This window comes from Lissotriton vulgaris, chromosome 6 (assembly GCF_964263255.1).
Source record: "Lissotriton vulgaris chromosome 6, aLisVul1.2, whole genome shotgun sequence".
Lineage (NCBI taxonomy): Eukaryota > Metazoa > Chordata > Amphibia > Caudata > Salamandridae > Lissotriton > Lissotriton vulgaris.
This window is the reverse complement of record NC_141694.1, coordinates 1,077,694,287-1,077,713,622: the sequence shown is the minus strand read 5'-3', so window position 1 is coordinate 1,077,713,622 and position 19,336 is coordinate 1,077,694,287. Positions and strand designations below refer to the sequence as shown.

General features: G+C 41.9%; 1 protein-coding gene across 1 annotated transcript in view; it reads right to left on the bottom strand.

The window, feature by feature from the left end:
- Positions 1 to 5,364: 5,364 nt before the first annotated feature.
- LOC147708438 (ectonucleoside triphosphate diphosphohydrolase 6-like) overlaps positions 5,365 to 19,336 on the bottom strand; it is a 99,162-nt gene continuing 85,190 nt past the window's right edge. The window contains exons 4-5 of the mRNA XM_086925739.1: positions 11,461 to 11,604; positions 5,365 to 5,631 (exon numbers count right to left, since the gene is read on the bottom strand). Of these exons, the coding sequence (XP_086781865.1) occupies positions 5,365 to 5,631; positions 11,461 to 11,604 (411 nt within the window). The remainder of the gene's footprint in view (positions 5,632 to 11,460; positions 11,605 to 19,336) is intronic.

The following is a 19,336-nucleotide window of genomic DNA, read 5'->3' as shown; positions in this document are numbered from 1 at the left end:
TGGCTTTTGATACAGTATCCCATGCCACTGCAATAGGCCTCTTTTCTAATGCACTCAAATTACTCTGTTTTTTCATCACTGACAGAACTCAGTCAGTCTTTCTACCTCCATTTAACTCCAATCCTACGGCTGTTCTATGTGGTATTCCCCAGGGTTCGTCCCTTAGCCCAACACTTTTTTACAATTACAAGGCTCCTCCTGCTGGAACGGTCAGAGAAAGTGGCTTTAATATCGTATCCTATGCAGAAGACACTCCGTTGACAACTTTCATTTCAGATAATGCAGAAACAACCAGATGTAAATTATTGGATTGTCTGACTAAAGTGGCCACCTGGCTGAGGAACAATTGTCTCAAGGTAAATAGAAAATAGACCATGATTGTTCCCTTCAGTAAAACTATTTCCATCTGGTCTAATTTCTGGTGGCCAAGAAATCTTGGTCTTGTGCCCAGCCAGAAGAAAGCAGCTAGAAATCTGAGTATCATTATTAATAACTCCCCTTCCAGGAAAGACCAAATTGCAGCTGATTGCGGGACATGTCAAGGGACTCTGCACATGCCGCACAAAATCTTTTATGTATTCCTTCTGCTTTGCCGGAAAATCATCATCCAGACTCTGATCATCCAGCCTCTTGATTATAGAAACGCCCTTGATGCGGCCATGACCAATCTACCTGTTTACTCACTTAGAGATTATCCAAAACACTGCCACAAGCATGATTTCCAATCACCTGCCAAGAACCTTGCTTGCCCCACACTGACACCTCTTCATTGGCTGTCAGTGCGCAAGCATGCCACCTTTAAGCTGCTCTGCCATGTGCATAAGGCCCTCTATTCATCAAGCCCTTCTTATCTTCAGTGTAACATCTCCTTTTAATGACCTGTGAGGGTCATTACAACTGCCAATCGCGCCCTTCTGTTTACCAGGAGTATTGGCCTTGCCAGAAAGGGTGGCTGCTCTTTTTCTTACTTGGCAGCTCACCATTGGAGATTTCTCCTAAAGAACTTTGGTCAACACCTTGTTTTCTTATGTTCAAAAAAGCTTTTTACAACATTGATGTTTTAAACTCTCATTAGATTTTCACTGAGCATTTCTTGTTGTGATCTGCCCTTCAGGGTGGGTTTACTGCATTAGAAATAAAAATAACCTAACATCAAGGGCCCGCAATGGTGGGAGATGCATTCTTCTAAAGCTCCTCGCTAGGAGATGACGCAGACACAATAATCCAGTATAACTAGCCCTCCTGGTGGGCATCCCCAATCTAATGGCAATTTCAGCACCAAGAAATGAGACAGTTGCACTGCCAGAAAACGATCCTGAGATCAACATGGTTGCACCGGTCTGGGTCGCATGTCAGACAAAATGGCGGGTGAGGAAGGTGGGAGGGTCACACAAAGTCAACAGTACTTGTCAGAGCTACTTTATTGATCCCGGTGATCCGACAGAGTCAAGGAGCAATGAAATTAAGGCCAAAATTAGTGCTTCAACAGGCAGCAAGTGACACAATGTGGAGGACGCGCCATTGCTCCAGAACACAAAGGGTCTCCGAAGGTTAGTACATGGCTGGTAGACAGCCTCCATCTAAGGAAGGATTGCGGTGACTGAGCGCAGCTCTGTCCTACCTGGGCACATGCTGCATTTTGGCGTGACGTCATAGTGATGAGTCATGGCGGCAGAACTTGTACTTTGTAGTGGAATATCTGGCTTGTTTGGCATGGATGGCTTAGGGGGTGGGGCAGCAAATACTTCACTGAAGCAGCATTAAATGTGGTGCGTCATCACAGTTGTGCTTGCTCCACCTCTCCCTCCCCTTTTTTTGGTGCTATTTGCTGCCTGATTTCTGGTTTGCGAGCTACTTTGGCCTTAAGAACGGAAGTTCACATTACACATCAAAGGAACTGAGGTGGAAACTACGAGGGGACTAACTCTGTATCTGGATTGAGCTCATCTGGTGACCTTGAATTGAAGTAGGTTTAACAATAGCAGTTCCTGAGAGAGCTTTTTCAATGCACAGAACATGTGGATTAGCATTCGGTTACGAGACCACAATGTGACATGCCAGGGCCACAGAGCCATGGCCCAGTAGAGGGTGAACAAAAAAGTTAGCATCAAGGAAAAGATATGCAGCTCCTGCAATCTAACAAACTAGATAACATACTGAACAATATGAAGCTAACATTCCTGGTTTCCCTAACACCTCCTCTGTCCACTGTCCAATGATTACGCTATCGCAACAATGATGAGAATGGCATGTAAGAGTAGCAAAAATGGCTAGCTCAACCTACTACGTATAACCAAGCCTTCTCCCTATAAGTATGTGGACGTAAGGGGGTTTCCTTTTCTTTTTCTAAGGGCGCCAAGAAGTTGAGAAAGGTCCCTGAAAACTCCTGACTTTTAAATGTTGCGTAATGAGGACAAAAAAAAAAATTAAAAAAAAAAAATAGATAACATACTGATGGCTATTTGCGAATCCAGGAAGGCCCTGGAACAGAAAATCAACGCTGTGGCCATTGACTGATCACTGCTTGAGAGTGTATTGCTTGAGAGTGAATCAAGTAAAGTTGCCTCAGAGAGTCACAAACACTGAAGGCAAGTTAACAGAAACACAGCCTGTCATTATAAACAGAAATCGGCAGTGGTAGAGCTGCAGACATATGTAAAGACCTTAGAAAGTGCAGAAGGGAGCTCATGCGCAACAATGTCTGCCTGAAAGGGGTGAGGGCTTAAATATGACGGCCTTTCTTGAATCGTGGTTCAGAGAGTAGTTGGAACCGACCGATTTGTTGTAGTTTTATGTCATGGAGCGAGCATCCAGTGCTGGCATGCCTGCAGGACCAAAGGTACCTTACTAGGCCCATTGCGGTGAAACAGCTAAATTCAAAGGACAGAGATGTTCTCCTGCTTAAATACAGAGAGAGAAAGCCAATACTGGTGGATAAAAATAAAGTCTTCCTGTTCCCTGATTATACTGCTTCAGTCCAATAAAGGAGACGCTTGATCACACTCTACTGACTCGCCGATTAAAAACTCTTGGTGTGGATGGCATGGCGCTGGCCTTGCTGGCCTCCTTTTTGCAGGAGAGGAGATCAACGGTGTCACTCAACGGGTTTAATTCGGAACCCTATGTGCTGCCTTGTGGGGTTCCGCAGGGCAGTTTGTTGAGCCCCCTGCTGTTCAATGTCTATGTCACTGAGCTTGCATCACTTGTCAGGGGCTACGGCTTCTCATTAACATCATATGCAGATGACTCGCAGATTGTGGTTGCAGCTCATAAGAAACAGAGCTCCCCTGTGGTGCAGTTTTATAACTGCATGGCCGCCATTAACATCTGGATGAGCAGTCACTGCCTTAAATTAAATTCTGAGAAGACGGAAGTGTTGATTTTTGGCAACTTGCAACCTTCCTGAAGTAAGCTCTGGTGGCCTGTGGAAATGGGCCTCCCGCCCGTCCCTACGGCAAAGACAAAAAACCTGGGTAATTTGATAGACAACAGGCTCACGTTTATTCCTCAAACAAATGTCATCGTGTCTGCTTCTCACTTCCTGATTAAAAAAATCAGGAAGGTTCTTCCCTATATTCCGGAGGAAACCAGGAAAGTGGTTATCACCTCCCTGATAAGCCTAAGTTGGATTATTGCAACGGGTTGTATTTGAATGCCCAGACGCAGTGCCTGAGAAAACTTCAGGCTGTCCAAAACTCGGCGGCTCGTTGACTACTGAGCCTACCAGGCATAAATCTATCTCAGAAGAGATTTGGAAGCTCCATTGGCTTCAAGTGACGCAGCGGATCAAATTTAAGGCACTCTGTGTGACCTTTAAAGCTCTGACACAGAAGGGTCCGCTGTTCATGAGGGAGCTCTTTGCGTGGTACCAGCCAGGCAGATCACTCCGTTCCTCAGGGGCAAAACTTCTTGCAGTGCCAAAGATTCGAACTTTGCACTGGGGAGGACGGAGTTTCCAACACGGCACATCTAAGTTGTGGAACCTGCTGCCACCAGAAATAAGGAAGGCTAGCTCTCTTATGGGCTTTACAAAAAATCTAAAAAAACCTGGTTGTTTCAGTGAGGGGGGCTGGCGGGGTGTCTGTTCATGGTTCTAGCGCCGAGACACCATTTTTGGTATTCGTGCGCTTTATAAATTTCATTATCATTATCATTCCTAGGCATTAAAAAAAGAGCTGAGAGTGCCATGGTCGATAATACTGCTTCAATCCAAACAAAGGAGACACTCATTCCCAGGCATTAAAAAAGAGCTGAGAGTGCCATGATCTATAATACTGAATTCTGTTTTCTGAAAGGACAACACAAAAGTTTGTGTTTTTGTTTTTATGCTTCTTTTTTGTCTCTTACTTCTATCATTTTTTATAGCAAAGTACCCTCTAATGCTAATGTTTTCCACATCTGGAGAGAGCTCTGTAATAACAATGTGACCCACAATGTCCAAGCTAAATTGTCAGATAACGTGGTATCAGCATATGTCAGAAATAGGTTCAGAGACCACAAATGAGTTGTGCTTTCTGTGCTCGCTAATTCCCCATGCGACTGGTTCAGATAGACTGCACTCTACAAAAGAAGTAACCCCAGACATGGCTCAGTGTTTATTATTGTTTACTTGTGTAGAATTAGGCCCAAATGCAAATAACACATGTCAAAGGAGTATTCTTCCTAGTTACTTCCACCAAATATGACGCTTTACCAGAAGAACTATACAATCTCACAGATAGGCAGGACATCAGGGAAGAAATATCACGCACGAGAAAGACAGATCGTCCCACGAGTGTAGATTGGACACACATGGTCCTAGATCTAGGATTTGTGGGAGTAACGCACCCACCAACTCAGTGTAACAATTATTTTGTAAACCCATTACCCCAAGGCCGTGTTTGAAGGCCAGGGTTTAGAGTGACAGGGTCAATCTTTGCCCATGATCAGTGGCATCACAACATTGAATTTTCCTGTAAAGCCATGTCTTCATGGAATGGCACTGATGTCCGCCAGGATGCAATTGGGAAATGTAAACCTACCTGGGATGAAAACATCTTGCATTACACATGGATAGATAGCACAATAGGTCCCTTAACTGTCATGAAACTATCTTCTGCTTCCTTATGTTTCAGGGGAAATAGCACCATCAACATAGGCCGGAATATTGGTTGTATGACAACAGTGTACCACACCGTCATGCAGGGGGGCACCTCCATCCTCATGGATTTATTCTGGCAGTGTGGAAACCTACTGTATGCCCAGTTACCACCAAACTGGGGAGGGGTTTGCTCCATTGTGACTTTGCATGCTCCAGTTTTGTAAATTCCTGAAATAAACATATCCGCTTTGCATAAAAACCCTATGAGCCATCCAACGACCTTGCTACATCATAGCTGAAAGAAGAGAACTGCACAGTAGTATGACACCAGCACTTGGAATGATATTCCACAAGAGTACTGCGGGTTCAACAAGACTGAACTTTTCTTTGGGAGCATCTTGCCATCTTGCCGTTTGTTCAAGCACCTTGTAAACTGGGGCAACAGCTCGTTGGCTCCAGTTTACAAGGTGGAGCTCCTCAAAGTCATCAACACTACCAAAGATGGGTTCAATGCCATAAAAGAAGAACTGCTTGGCATAAGAATGATGGTGCTGCAAAACCGTAATATACTTATGAAGGCCATGCAAGGAGGGGTATGCAAGAAAATATGAACTAAATGCGGCACGTTCATTCAAGCAATTGACACCGAAAATTGAACTTTGTCGAAGGTAATATGAACACTGTATAATTTACAGCCTGAAATGATTGATGAAGGAGGTTTCCCAGTTAGTTAGTCCAGTGGTTGGTTTGCATCACTGCCATCCTGGATGTCGGGACTGTTGGAGGCTTTGTTAGCCACAACTGTGGTCTTAATATTACTATACTCCATGATAAAAGTAATTCTGCATGTTGTAGGAGAAAGGACTTCAAGGCGGAAGGATGTTTTCAGTTAGGACACCAACACAAGTAGTAGATTCCCAAGGCAATGTGTATCACCTAGTGCCAAGGACAAAGATCTAAATGAAGTAGCTGAAATATCAACTAGAGGGGGGAATGTTGTAGGAAATGTAAAAAATGAACACATCGTAGAAAACATGAAACATGAAAATATAGTGCAACATCAAGCCCAATGACAAACCACACTGCCATTCATCGTTAAAAACCAATTTAGGCCCAAATCCTGCACTGACACAAACAAGGTGAAATGTTCACTTAAGGATGTAGTGGAATAGGAAACTTAAAAAGGGTTTCAATTAAAGACCAACTCATGCTTAATAGACTTGAAAGCATTTACAACATCAGCACACAGGTCCACTAGCACACACCATGTCCCTTCAAACAGATTGTGGTCTGATAGACAATAGGTTCATATAATTGGTTTAGCCCAGAGCACACAGGTGCTTGATTAAACAATGGGTGCAGGGAAGTAACTAAGATCTGAGCACACAAATGTCTTAGACGCACAATACTGGCAGCACACAATTTACGTAACTTGCATCTACCATGAATCACAGGCATTCAAAGGCAGAAGAATGGTCATTCTTTAACCTTCTTTGAAAGTATAATGAAGAATGTGTAATGGATTAGTTCAGGAATTCCGGGTTATAAGGTCACATGTCTCTGAGTGTTTTGCCATCTTGAATCTGTAACTTCCATGTTAACTATTATTTACTATGTGTAATAAAGCAGTGTAAGTGTGTATAAAAAGGCCTGTCTGCACACAGGGATTTGAGAAAAACTGAAGCGGCAGCCTGAGCAGGGCTGAGGTGTAGTCCGTGAGGTTTTTCTCCCTGTTGTGACAGTAAATACTGTCTTTGCATGGCCAAGAAGAGTCAGTGTGTTTACTCCGGTATTGGGAGTTTCTGTCACTCCAAACACTTCTCCTTATCACTGACAAGTTGAGGGGCACTGGCTACCAGAGGACACTTTTGCGGCTTGGTTTAATTGTTGCCAAAAGGGATATTGCCAGGGCATGGAAGGAGGCGGAGGCTCCCCCGGTGGATGTATGGGTTAAGGGCAGAGACCACTGCATGGAGCTTGAACATTCGATATATCAGTCATGGGGATGCCTCCAGAAAAATTTTAAGATTTGGAGGGACTGTAGAGAGCACAGAGGGATCCAGCTGGAGCCATGTCAATACATACCCAGGTCCTGGGAGAATGAAGGAGACAGGGGACTTCATGCTGCTGCCATCTCTACCGAGTGCTCATAGACGATGGGGGCATGCCTTGTTCTGATATTATATATGTTTAGGATGACTTCTGAACATGGATGGGTCAACAAACTGATATCTCTATATTGCATTACGGTACTGTGTTATGAATATTTGCCATGCACAACACTCAGCAATTTTTTTGCTATAAAATCATTAAAAATTGTTTTTCATAACAAAAACAAAAAATTGTCTTCAAGTTTTTATTAATTGGTGTAGATATTTGGGTATTAGGCCCAGAGATAGGGTGGGAGTTATGGATTGATGATTTTGATTCCTCAAAACAACCCAGAGCATTGCCTAGCAGCCAGTGGATCTGGTTGAGGCCTCTTGGAAGGCTGGTCAAAGTACTGATGCTCTTTGACATTGGTAATATGGATGAGGGAGGTGGAGCAACAAAAAAGTGACTGGGGACACAACATAAAATGTACAAAACATACAACTTACTTACCCGAAAGAACAGAGGTCTCAGTAACAGAATTATGCGCCACAGGATTACATGCATACTTAAGAAGACTGAGCATTGATTTGGCGTTCTTACAGGAGACACACCTGATCAACACTAAAGGCCTTAAATTGAACAAGAGATGGCAGTAACAATTATTTCACGCAAAATACTCCACTTTCATCTAGATTGGATGTGTCCAAGAGTGCCATTTGTGAAGGAAAAGTGGGTCAGAGATCATCTAGGGAGATATAAGATGGTGGCAGATAGGTCCGATTGACAATGAGTGAGACTGTTGAACATGCATGGCCCAATGTGCAAGAGAGAGAGTTTTGGGGTTCAGAATAGCTCGACTCATGGTAGATCAAGATATTTGGGATGATGTAATGCATTTGAAAAGAATCGGAAAGGAAATTTATTGACTTAGATGAAAATTGGAAAAAAGTTGAAAGTTGAGGGAGTGGCATCCATGGGCAGCCGTCCCTTACTGATGCAGGCTAAGAGGGAATCATTGAGAATTAGTGGGCAGGTTGGGGAAACACAATTAAAAACCCTACCTTGAAAAGAAGCATACGGAAGTCGACAAGGCAGAATGTTTGTTGGCAGGGTTGAACAGCAATGAAGCCCACCATGCTGTTATATCTGCGATCTGAGGACGTTTTGATAAACTCATTCACACACAAGCTGTGTTAACAAGTTCCATAAGCTCTTATGGAATTTTTAAAAAGACTAATACAGCTGGGACTCCTGCATGTAGCTTTCGGAGTATATACTATTAGCTGGTCGGAGCAGATTGTCACCCTAGCAGAGGGAACCGTTAGATTAGTCTTTAGCTCTTCAGGCACAACCCATCATGTTCCTCTTGGAGAAATAGATCACTCTTATGATGTTCCATATCATACGTTTAATCTTTCTTCCCCCAATAGATGGTGTGGGTGTGTCTCCTCAGTTCTGATTGGAGATTTCTCCTCACTCATTAGCCACTTGTTTCAGGGGTTGTGGTGCCAAAATCTCTGGGGATATCATACCTTTTTGGCCAATTTCTATATGATGTTCTTGACATCTGCAAAACATTGTCCAACTTTCATCTCTCTGACCCACCTAAGCTGTGGTGGTTTCTAATGTTCTGGTTAGAAATGGCCTCACCCTGAACTTTTCAGTTATCATGATGTCTACTCTTAAGTTTACTAAACATAGCTCCCACAATCTTTGTTCTTGAGTCCATCCAGGACCACTACCTAAGATTCTGGATAGCCTCTTAATTGTTTTAAGTTTTTGCACCAATGTTTAATGTTTAAAGCCCTTGGGATGACTGCGCACGAAAAACAGCAACCCCAGCAATTCAGAATATTGCTATCACGTTAGCGTCTTATTCCAGTCAAGTAATATGTCAGCTTTTATAACTCCTTTGATAATTTTAGTGAACTATTACCTATGACTGTTCACAGGTGCTTCAATATTTCACATTTTCTATCCAATCTGCTTTTCCTGCACCTTTCTTTTCAGAACAGGCTTTTGTTTCCTATAGTTAGTCAATGAGTCAGTAGGTGTCATTCACATTTTGGCAGTACAACAATTCTAAAACTGCCTCTCCAAGCCCCTCTTACTATGTTTTCTCTTTTGAATTCCATGTACTCCATCTTATATATCTTATTTAGTAGGTTTGTAACTTGGCTTTTACTTACATTATTGGTGTCCCCATTTTTCGAGGTCCTATCTTGTATCCCCATTGCCCTGGCGAAGTTACTTGCATTAAAAAAACTTCATTCCTATTTTTCATGTTTCACTATTAGCTTTTAGTAAGCAACTGCATTGGTCCATTATGCTACCCTCCCCTGGTTCATTTATATGCCTGGAGGCATGTTTCTAGTATTGCTCATGCTAGTGCAATTTTCTTTAAATGTCTAGGGAACCTCTCATCACTTGCTCACTCACTGCTCTTGATCAGGATCCCTTGTTGCAGGCTCCAAGCTTGATCACTTTCTCTGCACCAAGTGATCCGACTAACATGACTTGTGTGAGTTATGTGTTTTGTAGAATCCCAGCATGTTTCCATATGGTCACTTTGTAATGCTAGTCTATTGTGCACTTTCTAAGGCAGATGGATCTTTCAATCACTCACATGTATCTGTCCAGGAGACAGCAGCATTTCTCTTTGTATCATTGGTTCAGGAAACTGGAATTACGATCTTCACTTCGTTGCATTTAAAAATCTTCTCCAGAGATCTAAGTAGTATTTATGGAATGAGCCAGGTGGGGCATCCTTGTTTTTCACATGGCGTTCCTCTTTACCATTGACTGTCTTTGTACTTAGCTCACGCTCTCGCTTCAGGTTCTTGGCGTAAATGATAAGTGGTAGTAGAAGATCATGGTTTATCCGTCAACCTGAAGGAGAGATTTATGAGGACTTTGTCTCTTCTTGTTTTGACCTCCGAGAACGTGTTGCACATCAGTTTTAAGCTGCCTTGCCCACTTACCAAACCAGTACCATTTGCAGAGCAAAATCTCAGGCAGGTTAACTTGGCCAGTGTCCCTGGGTTGTAAGGAGCCAGGTTATCTTTGCAGCAAAAGGAGAATCAATGAAGCCAATACCGGTCTCTCATCTGACAGGGTAAGGAAATGATAGCCACTGTTAGAAGCCCCTTAGTACATTTCAGTATTGTATTGTGTTGCTGAACTACCTTGCTTTAGTCATCTGTTGTGCCCTCGGTTGTGTGGCGTCCAATCACATTCCGTTGTAACGCATGCCTTTACCATGCATGTGTTACAACGCGAATGCCATTACAAAGCAAACCTTTACCACACATATTTTTTCAATGTATAACCCTTTATCACGCATGCCTTTACAAAGAAATTTGGTGTAAAAGCATGTATAATAAAACCATATGCGTGGTAAATGTTTCCCTGACCCCTACCTTAAACCCTAATCCCGGTACCTGGCAGTCCCCACCCCAGCCTCTAACCCTGCTAAAAAAAATACCCTTTCCTAAACCCTAAAACCCTACCCCCAATACAACTCCCCCTGCCATAAATCCTAAAACCCTACCCCTGCGAACCCCCCCCCACCCGGTTCCCCTGCCCTTTCCCTACCATAAACGCTAAAAGCCTGCCCCTGCACGAAAGCTCCCCCCCCCCCCCCCCCCCGCCCCCCTGCCCCTCAGGCCCCCCAGGCCCCCAGCCCTTTCCCTACCCTAAACCCTAAAAGACTACCCCTGTGTGACCTACCTGCCACCCAGCCCCATAAATAGTAGCACCCCGCCCCAGGCCCTATCCCTCTTACCTCTCTCTTGTCCATGCAGGCAGCTCGTCTGAGAGGGGTGGTGCACGACGCTGTGAGGAAGCGGAAAAGTGTCTCCGTTTCCTCGAACGACGTGGATCGCCTACCAACACAGCTGTTTCCATGCATATACTTTTTTTACTACACATATGCCTTTACCATACATACCTTTCCAAATAAATTTGTTGTAAAGGCATGCGTGTTAAAGGCAAATGCATAGAAAAATCGCGCAGTAATGACGCATGCGTTGGAACGCTTGCGTTGTAATGGCATCCGTGAAAACAGCTGTGTTGAAATAGCTGTTACCCGTAGCCTCTCTACTCTTACTGTGGTTTTGCAGGATATATTATCATAATGTGTCACAGTTGTCAATAACACAATTCATAACTCTCATCGCACATTCACACCCAACTAGTTTCACAACCAAAACTAGGCAGAAAATGTGTTATCTTGAAAACATATATGTATTAGATTTATACAGGGATTTTGTTTTTAAATGCTTTACCTTATTAAGTAAATTCTGTGCTTTTTCACCAGGAAGTAGGCGTAGGCCAGCAGTTGCTTTTAAGACCAGTGGTGTAACTTTCCATAAATTACTTGGGATCTCCTTTTTAGCAACTTCTAACAGCTGTAGAATACCCGGTGTGCACTAGAAGCAAAATAACAATGCACTACTTAGTCCTTAATTCCGTATACATATGTTGCAGCGGCTGCATTTCAAGATTCTATAAAAATCCTATAAAAGCATCCAAGTTATAGGAAAAAACATATAAGTAAGGTTCAATTGTGATTTGTTGCTAGCTTACGAGATGTAAAACTTTGAGTAAACCATAACCACAATGTTGCTGGACAGGCACATAGAATTCTGCTTGTATGTCATTCTCTAGATCAGCAGTTCTTAACCTTTTGACTTCTGTGGACCTTCACCAGAGCGCCAGTGGAAGCCATAACCCCTCCCCCTCCCCCCCCCACCCACACACACACACACTTATGCAATTTCTATGATTTGAACCTCATGACGGTGCAAAAATACCAGAAAACAATATACATCAATCAAATACACAAATCATGAAATATTTTATTTAAAATATATGCAAAAAACGATCTTTTAATGGGAAGGTTGGAGATTTTTTTGTTTTATTTCTAAAAGATGAAGTGACATCTTGGACGCCAGCACATCACTGTCTTTTTTGCCACCAAAGTATGCTTTCGTTTTGTTGGTGCATAGCAGTGCTCAAACTGAGGTCACCAATCATCCTTATTAGACTCCGTTTGCTCTTCTTGCGCTGCTACCACAAATCAAGATAAGGATGCCAACTTAATTTTAATCTCAAATTTCAAAATCCTACATATTTACAGTACAATCTGAAATGTCAAATGCTGCTTTACTAATCTGATGATATTGTTTAATTTTCTGAACAGCAGTCTAAGCAGACTCAGTGGCGCTGCAGACCCCAGGTTAAGAACCGCTGCCCTGGATCAAAGAAGATACGCTCTAAGCCAAATCTAATTAATTCCACTTAGACTGTGCCTCATACTTAATGAGCACTCTCTCACCCATATGAGTGGTTCTAACGTTCTGTAATTTGTGGTTGGTGAAGGGTTTCATTTTTCACAAAGTTCAAACAACATATAATGTATGGACAACTGGAATTGTTGAGAATGTTTTTCAGCTCTGGCCGCATGTCTATATTGAATGATATGGCACATTAGGATGAATCATGGGGTACACCCCATGAGATTTTCCTACGGTGGATTAAATAGATCTTGTTCTGATTAATTGAATTGGATTACTGAAAAGCGGTTCTGTCCAATCGAAAGCTGTTCTTGTGGTTTGAGCCTATTTGTATGATCTGCTCTACCATGTTGTGTGCTGTCGAAAGGTATAGGAGGATTGGGGCAGTTCAGGAACCATCTTTAGCTTGACTCACTGTCTTGAATTGTTTGGATGGAAAAGGAATAGTAACATTATTGACTAAAAAGCCTCCTACTGTCCCTTGCTCTGTGCTGCGTTTGTATACAATTTGTGCATTACCAAACCAACACATAAAACTCGATGTTTTGGTCACTAAGGGAGAGACTCTGCGATCACAGTGATCTACGGAACCAGCACATGGATTTTGGACTATGGCTAAATTGAGTATGTATTGATGCGGACTGCTCTATTGAGAAGAATGGAGAAACTTTATGGAACCTATATCTAGCAAATCTTACCAAGGTAGAGGCATGCTTTCAGAATACTCTTAATAAACTGTCATTACTTTCTTCCTAATCATATTATTAATAATTTATGGTGCCAATGTTTGCTATAATATCTGCTATGATTACTACAATCTTCCTAGTGTCTAGGTTAGCTTTCAGTAAAGACCATTCACATATTTATTGCACTTAATCATGACTTTTCAGATTAAAGTTATGGAATCTGCATATTATCCACTGCAAGCATTTCTGGCAAGATCTGGATAATCTCTATACTAGTTTACCTCTGTAAAATATATCCATGAGAAGATTATGGAGATCCTGATCTGTTTTTCCACTCTGCACAGCCAAGACTTGACACGTGAGTCTAAGGGCTAGGGGAAATCTACCCTATGTGAGAGAGAGATGTATTACAACTTACTTCAGTTTCAAGCACTCTAACAGCATTTTCTTTGCTGGTGATGCATTAGTAAGATATGGAATTTCAGGGGTGAAGGTTTAGAAAAACTCATACATCAGCCTGAGCAGGACTAAAGGAGCACACTTAATGCTTTGATGTTATCCATAGTTTCCTTTTATCTTCATTTTGCAGAACTTTAATAGTGGAAAAAGAATAAAAGGTAACCATTAAGGCCGTATTGCAAGTAGGGGAGGTTCCAGAACAACTCAGAAAAGGGTTGTGACCCCTTCAGTCAAAATAAAAAACCTGGACTGAACTTGGCTTAGCAGCGAGGCTAAATAAAAAAAAACATTGTCAAATTCCGTACCTTTTCTACAGTGACTTTGGGGACAGAAACACTAAGTCACATAGAAGAATGAGAGTTCTGGGCAACGGACAAGCTGAGTTTTGTCATGGGCATAGTGAAGCAGTGCTAGTGGCCATTCTAGATCAGTTTTGTGCTTGGCAGGATGAGAGGCAGAGTGGAGGAATACTGCTTTATGACCTCTTTGTGGCACTTGACATGTTCAACCATGACCTCTTGCTAGACTGTCTCGGACCAACTAGGATATCTGGATGGACACTGGCATAGTTTGCCTCCACGTTTAACTGATGGGCCTCAATCTTTAGCACACTCCCTATTGTACTCCACAGAGACACTGCTACCCTGCGGTGTACCTCACTATTTTGCAATGTCTCTGTTTTGCTTTAGTCTGTACATCAGGCCACTGTATGGCTTTGTCTTTTGGTTTCAATAAATTATCACACATTGACAGCATTCAAATGCTACTCATACTGGAACAACAGTGATCAAAGAAAATCAGCTAGTTGAAAGATTTCCTGATAGGCATTCAATAATGAATGTCTAATACCTTTTTAGAACTTAAAGGAGACAAGACCAAGATCTTAATTATAAGAGGTGACACTGGCATCAGTTCTGAGGAAATCCGACATCTTCTGTTTTTCTACTTCTAATTCGGTAGGATTGTTTTACAGTGTTTGCTCATTTATAAATGTGGAGAATAATTAAACCTTTCTTCCTCATTGAGATGTTTGGGAAGGTGGTGGGATCCTACATGAAGGCCCACTTAGATTACTAAAATGCCCTCTATTATTGACATTCAGCATATGGCTGTGAGATTGGTATTAGAAAATCCCATCAAGTCTTGCAGGTGAGAAAGCACCTCAACCAACTGTTCATAAAAATAAAGGATCCCTCTTAAACCGCCCTGCTTGACCCACATAGCCTTCCACAATTCCCCCACCACTTCAGCAAAATGAAGAAGTATTTTCTAGTAAAAAAAAAATAAGCCCTAAAAGACGAGAGTTGGAAAAGTCAATTAGAAGTTACCAATTTTGGAATTAAATGTAGCAAATGTAACATTTATTTGATGAAAGTAAGAAGGTTAATTGAGTTCTCAATGCATTCCCAAATGTAACCACAAGAGAGATCTTTTCTTTCTAGAAGTGAAGTATAGTTACCAGCTCAACCTGCTGCTTCCACTTTCCCACAGGTGAGTAGAGCAGGGCATGATTGGTTATTTAATGCAGGCTGGTACGCTCCACAGATTGTGTTTTCAGAGAACTCTGTTGGAGAGTTCACAGCTGCAGATTGCAACGAGGGGCAGTGTTCAGACCCTCTGATTCCTTGTTACTAATAGAAGCCCGGTCGCCATGTTTCCAGGTGTTCAATAAGTTCCTTTCCAAGTGATGCCTAAACACCTGAGATTTCCAAATGAGATCTCCTAGGTAACCAATGCACATTGAGAGGGAGTCAATTGCAAACCACCACTCACTTCCAGCAGAGCTTCTTTGGACTCACTGACTCTATCTCAGGCCCAGAGATAGAGTCAGTGAGTCCAAAGAAGCTGTGAAAACAGATAATGGCCCCATGAAAAAGACGCTGACTATTGCGCGTTGACTAATACGAAGTATCGGCGGTTCCCGCAAACCCACCGCCAGATGTTGGCAAAACCGGCGGCCCAATGTTTAAAACGACTACCTAAAACAGGCTGAATAACCAGGAAAGGACTAGTGAGCACTAAACTAAAGAACGAACAGGAAAAGAAAAACAATCCTAGAAAAAGAAAATACAAGGTGCAAGCACACGCAATAAGAGGACTGCTTGTGCTAGAGACGCCGAAGGCAGGTAGCAGAATAGAAGGACATCCTTCCCTCATACAAAAGAAAGCGAACCTGTGGACCGATTGTTGCTGGAAAACAGACAAGTTAAGAACAGAGCCCTGATGAGAACCTGAAAATTGACGTGAGAGGGTTCGAAACTCGTCGGCATATTGAGAAGCAATTGACTTGGAAGTCCTTTAGACTAATTAATTCATGTGTGGTCTTTTTGGAATGATTTGTTGCTTAGAGTATTTCTTACTTTTTTCCTTGCATTAAGTTGTAATGGACAGGAAATGAACTTGGTGTCAAGATAGGGCACCCCACAATAATTGATGTCTGTTGATGAAATTGTTTCTATGTGATGAATTCTATTTTCTATATATTGTTGAAATGTTCTAAAGTATATATGTTGTCTTGTATAAATTGTAAATATGTATATATAGTGTTTTTTCTTTGATGAAATAATACAGAAACATTTAAAAAATAACGAAATAAAACAGGTATGAACAAAGTATACCTTACAAACTTGAATTGATATTGGTTTGTAGTTCTCAAATGTGAGATATGAAAGAAATGTGCAGCTGGTAATTCTTTGTATAAGTATTTAATGATGGTCCATCCAACTGCACGTCCCAGGACCCAACTCCTTATATTCAAAAAGTCAGAGAGCTACGCGGCATATCATTTGTCGAGCTCAGGTCGCCATTGCCACTGTTCGGAGCTTGGTTGAGCCAGCTGCACTCCTATTGGCAGATATGGATAGGGCATTTGACTCCCTTAGTTGGACATATTTATTTGCCCTACTAGATTGTTTAAATATAGGTCCACGCTTCTTGTCCTATTTAAAATTATTACATACAGACCTTACGGCATCGGTACGTATTGTGGAGTCTACCTCTTTTACTTTTTCTATTGAACGGGGGCACCCGACAGGGTTGTCCCTTGTCACCGTTTCTTTTAGCTTTGGCAATGGAGCCTTTGGCGGCATGGGTGCGGATGGATGAGCGGGTGGCAGGCTTTGAGTGGGCATAGGGGCTATAAGACTCAATTGCTTTATATGCCAATGATGTCCTATTTTTTTTTTTACAGTTATTAACAGGACTGGGTCGAGGCTGCTTAATATTATACAAATTTTTAGGGAATCGTCAGGCTTGTTCATAAATTCCTGTAACTTCACTCTGTGTCTACTGGGGAAACAAACGGAACTTGGGCCTTGGACTTCTGCAGTTCAGGTCACTACAGTGGGAGTAAAGTACCTGGGAGTCTTCCTGTCCGATTCATCAAATGTGTCTTTGGGTAGAAATATTGAGCCGATATGGGCACGGGTGCGCGAGGAGCGGAGATCCTGGTCACATATGCCCCTTTGTCGGTCTGCCATCTTCAAGATGGTAGCATTACCACATCTGCTCTATCAATTGCAGAATCACCTATATGCTGTCCCCCCCTTCGTGGTTTCGTCAGGTCAACTCGGCCCTGGGTCCGTTTTTGTGGGCAGGAAGGGCATCCAGAGTGGCGTTGCAGACCTGCTTTCAGTCAACGTACTGTGGAGGGCTAGCCACCTCGGATGTCCAAGGCTTAAGTTTTATTGTTTATTTTCAAAATGGTATATTTTAAATGTAAATGCCAACTGTCTGTATTTTAGACTGTAGCAGATAACGTCTGGGTTACAGAGCTCTGCATTATATTTGACACTTGACACAATAAAATCTGTTTATAAAAAAAGAACTAATATAAGGCGGCAAGGCAGGGAGGCCCATAGGGACATCCTCCCCTCACCCTGCCATCCGACTCCCGCCACCTCCCAAAAAGAAGAAAATTGTCAAAAATAGCAGCGATCCCGCTGGGCTTTTGCTGGATCAAAAAAGCAAGGCCTGAAGATGCTAAAGGTCAAACTATCTGCAGCCTTTATACTGTGGTGACAACTTCACAGATAAACCATGTGTCTAAAGCAAAACAAGCACATGTACATAGGTTAGTACCAGGTGTACACAGATTCTGTCTAATAATTCAAGGCTGCTTACAATGTTGTAAGCAGAATCTTTGCCCGGCTGGAAAATATACATATATATATTAATATACATATATATATATATATATATATATACATATATATATATATGAGCCTGCAGATATTTTAAACAGATGGGAGCTGCTTGGGACTGACTCGTTTAGGAGGAAGGCGCTGAGGAAGGCTCTTAAGCCGAAATGCATCCGCCGCTACCTGGACTTCTGAATAAAACAGCTACCTGAACCCAAACTCCCCGTGTGGCCGCTTCTCTTTTCTACGGAAGGGGGTATATATATATATATAGATATCTAAATCTCAGATGCCCAAAGAGATTGACTCGCACTCACGGGAGGATCAAATCCAAGTCAGATTTATTGCACAGAAATCAAAGAAATATAAATATATATAAATATATATCTATATATATATATATAAGTGTTTTCAGCCACATAATGGACTATATATAGTGTCTCACACGTTAATTTACTCCACTTGGAGACAAGGCTCGTTTGAGTATCCTTTCGTGTGAATTTTCATACTTGAAACAACTGTCTGTTTACATTTATAGTAATGGGCAGGTTGAAATGTGTGGCATGGTCACTATGTATACGTATTCATTTGCAGATACAATGTGATTTGTTTAAACAAACACGGGGGTATACCGAATGTCAACTCATTTAATGCATAACATAAGCGTGTATTCACCAATATCCTATGAAGTTACACGAATATGCATATTTCCTCAGCGCGTGCATAGGATCAGGTCTTCCTTTCCCTATTTCACAAATGCTAACCCAGACACCATACTTCAAAATGTGCATGTAACCAGTATACCACTTGGTAGACATTTACGTTATTCAATTGTTTTTTAATTTAATTTGGTAATCAGGCATTTTGCAAGAAATTATAAGTGCACAATTTTGGGGTTAACCTTTAAGCAATATTTGGGAATTTATGTTTATAATTTGCAATTTTGTTTGCACTAAACTCTTCTATGTCTGTTGTTGTGAATACCGTCACTTCTATGGTAACCAAGGTAACGTGAAACCAATCACAGTGAGGTAACTGTGTATGTGCTAAAATGTATATAACTTGTAGCGTCATTCATGCAGATGAAGTGAGCAAGGCGGAGGCTTCCGCCGAGACGCATCTGTAGCAGCTTGATGGAATAAAACTTTACTTGAGTCGAATTCACGGTGTCAGTGCCATCCTTGATCGTGAGGAAATGCGGATTGGATATAGAGATAGAGATAGAGATAGAGATATATATGCTCCAGAATCCTTTTACCCTTGCAAAAGAATGGACGGCACTCCACAACTCGCTTTCAAGACTCTTTTAGAATTTATTTCGCGTTTCGGCATCGCGCCTTCATCTGCTGCGACTCGCGCCAAATTCATTAACAGTTTAAATAAAGTAATGCATAGACGTCAATCTAATTTTCAATGAACACAGAAGAAAGACTAATTTCAAAGTGAACGTGGTGGCCATCTTGTAGTGGGTAACTTAATACATGAATTACATGGCCATATTTCACAAACAGACATGATAGAGCCCTGGATGGGCAAACAAATCAGAAGAAATCAATTCATTTCAGAATTTAATTATTAGAC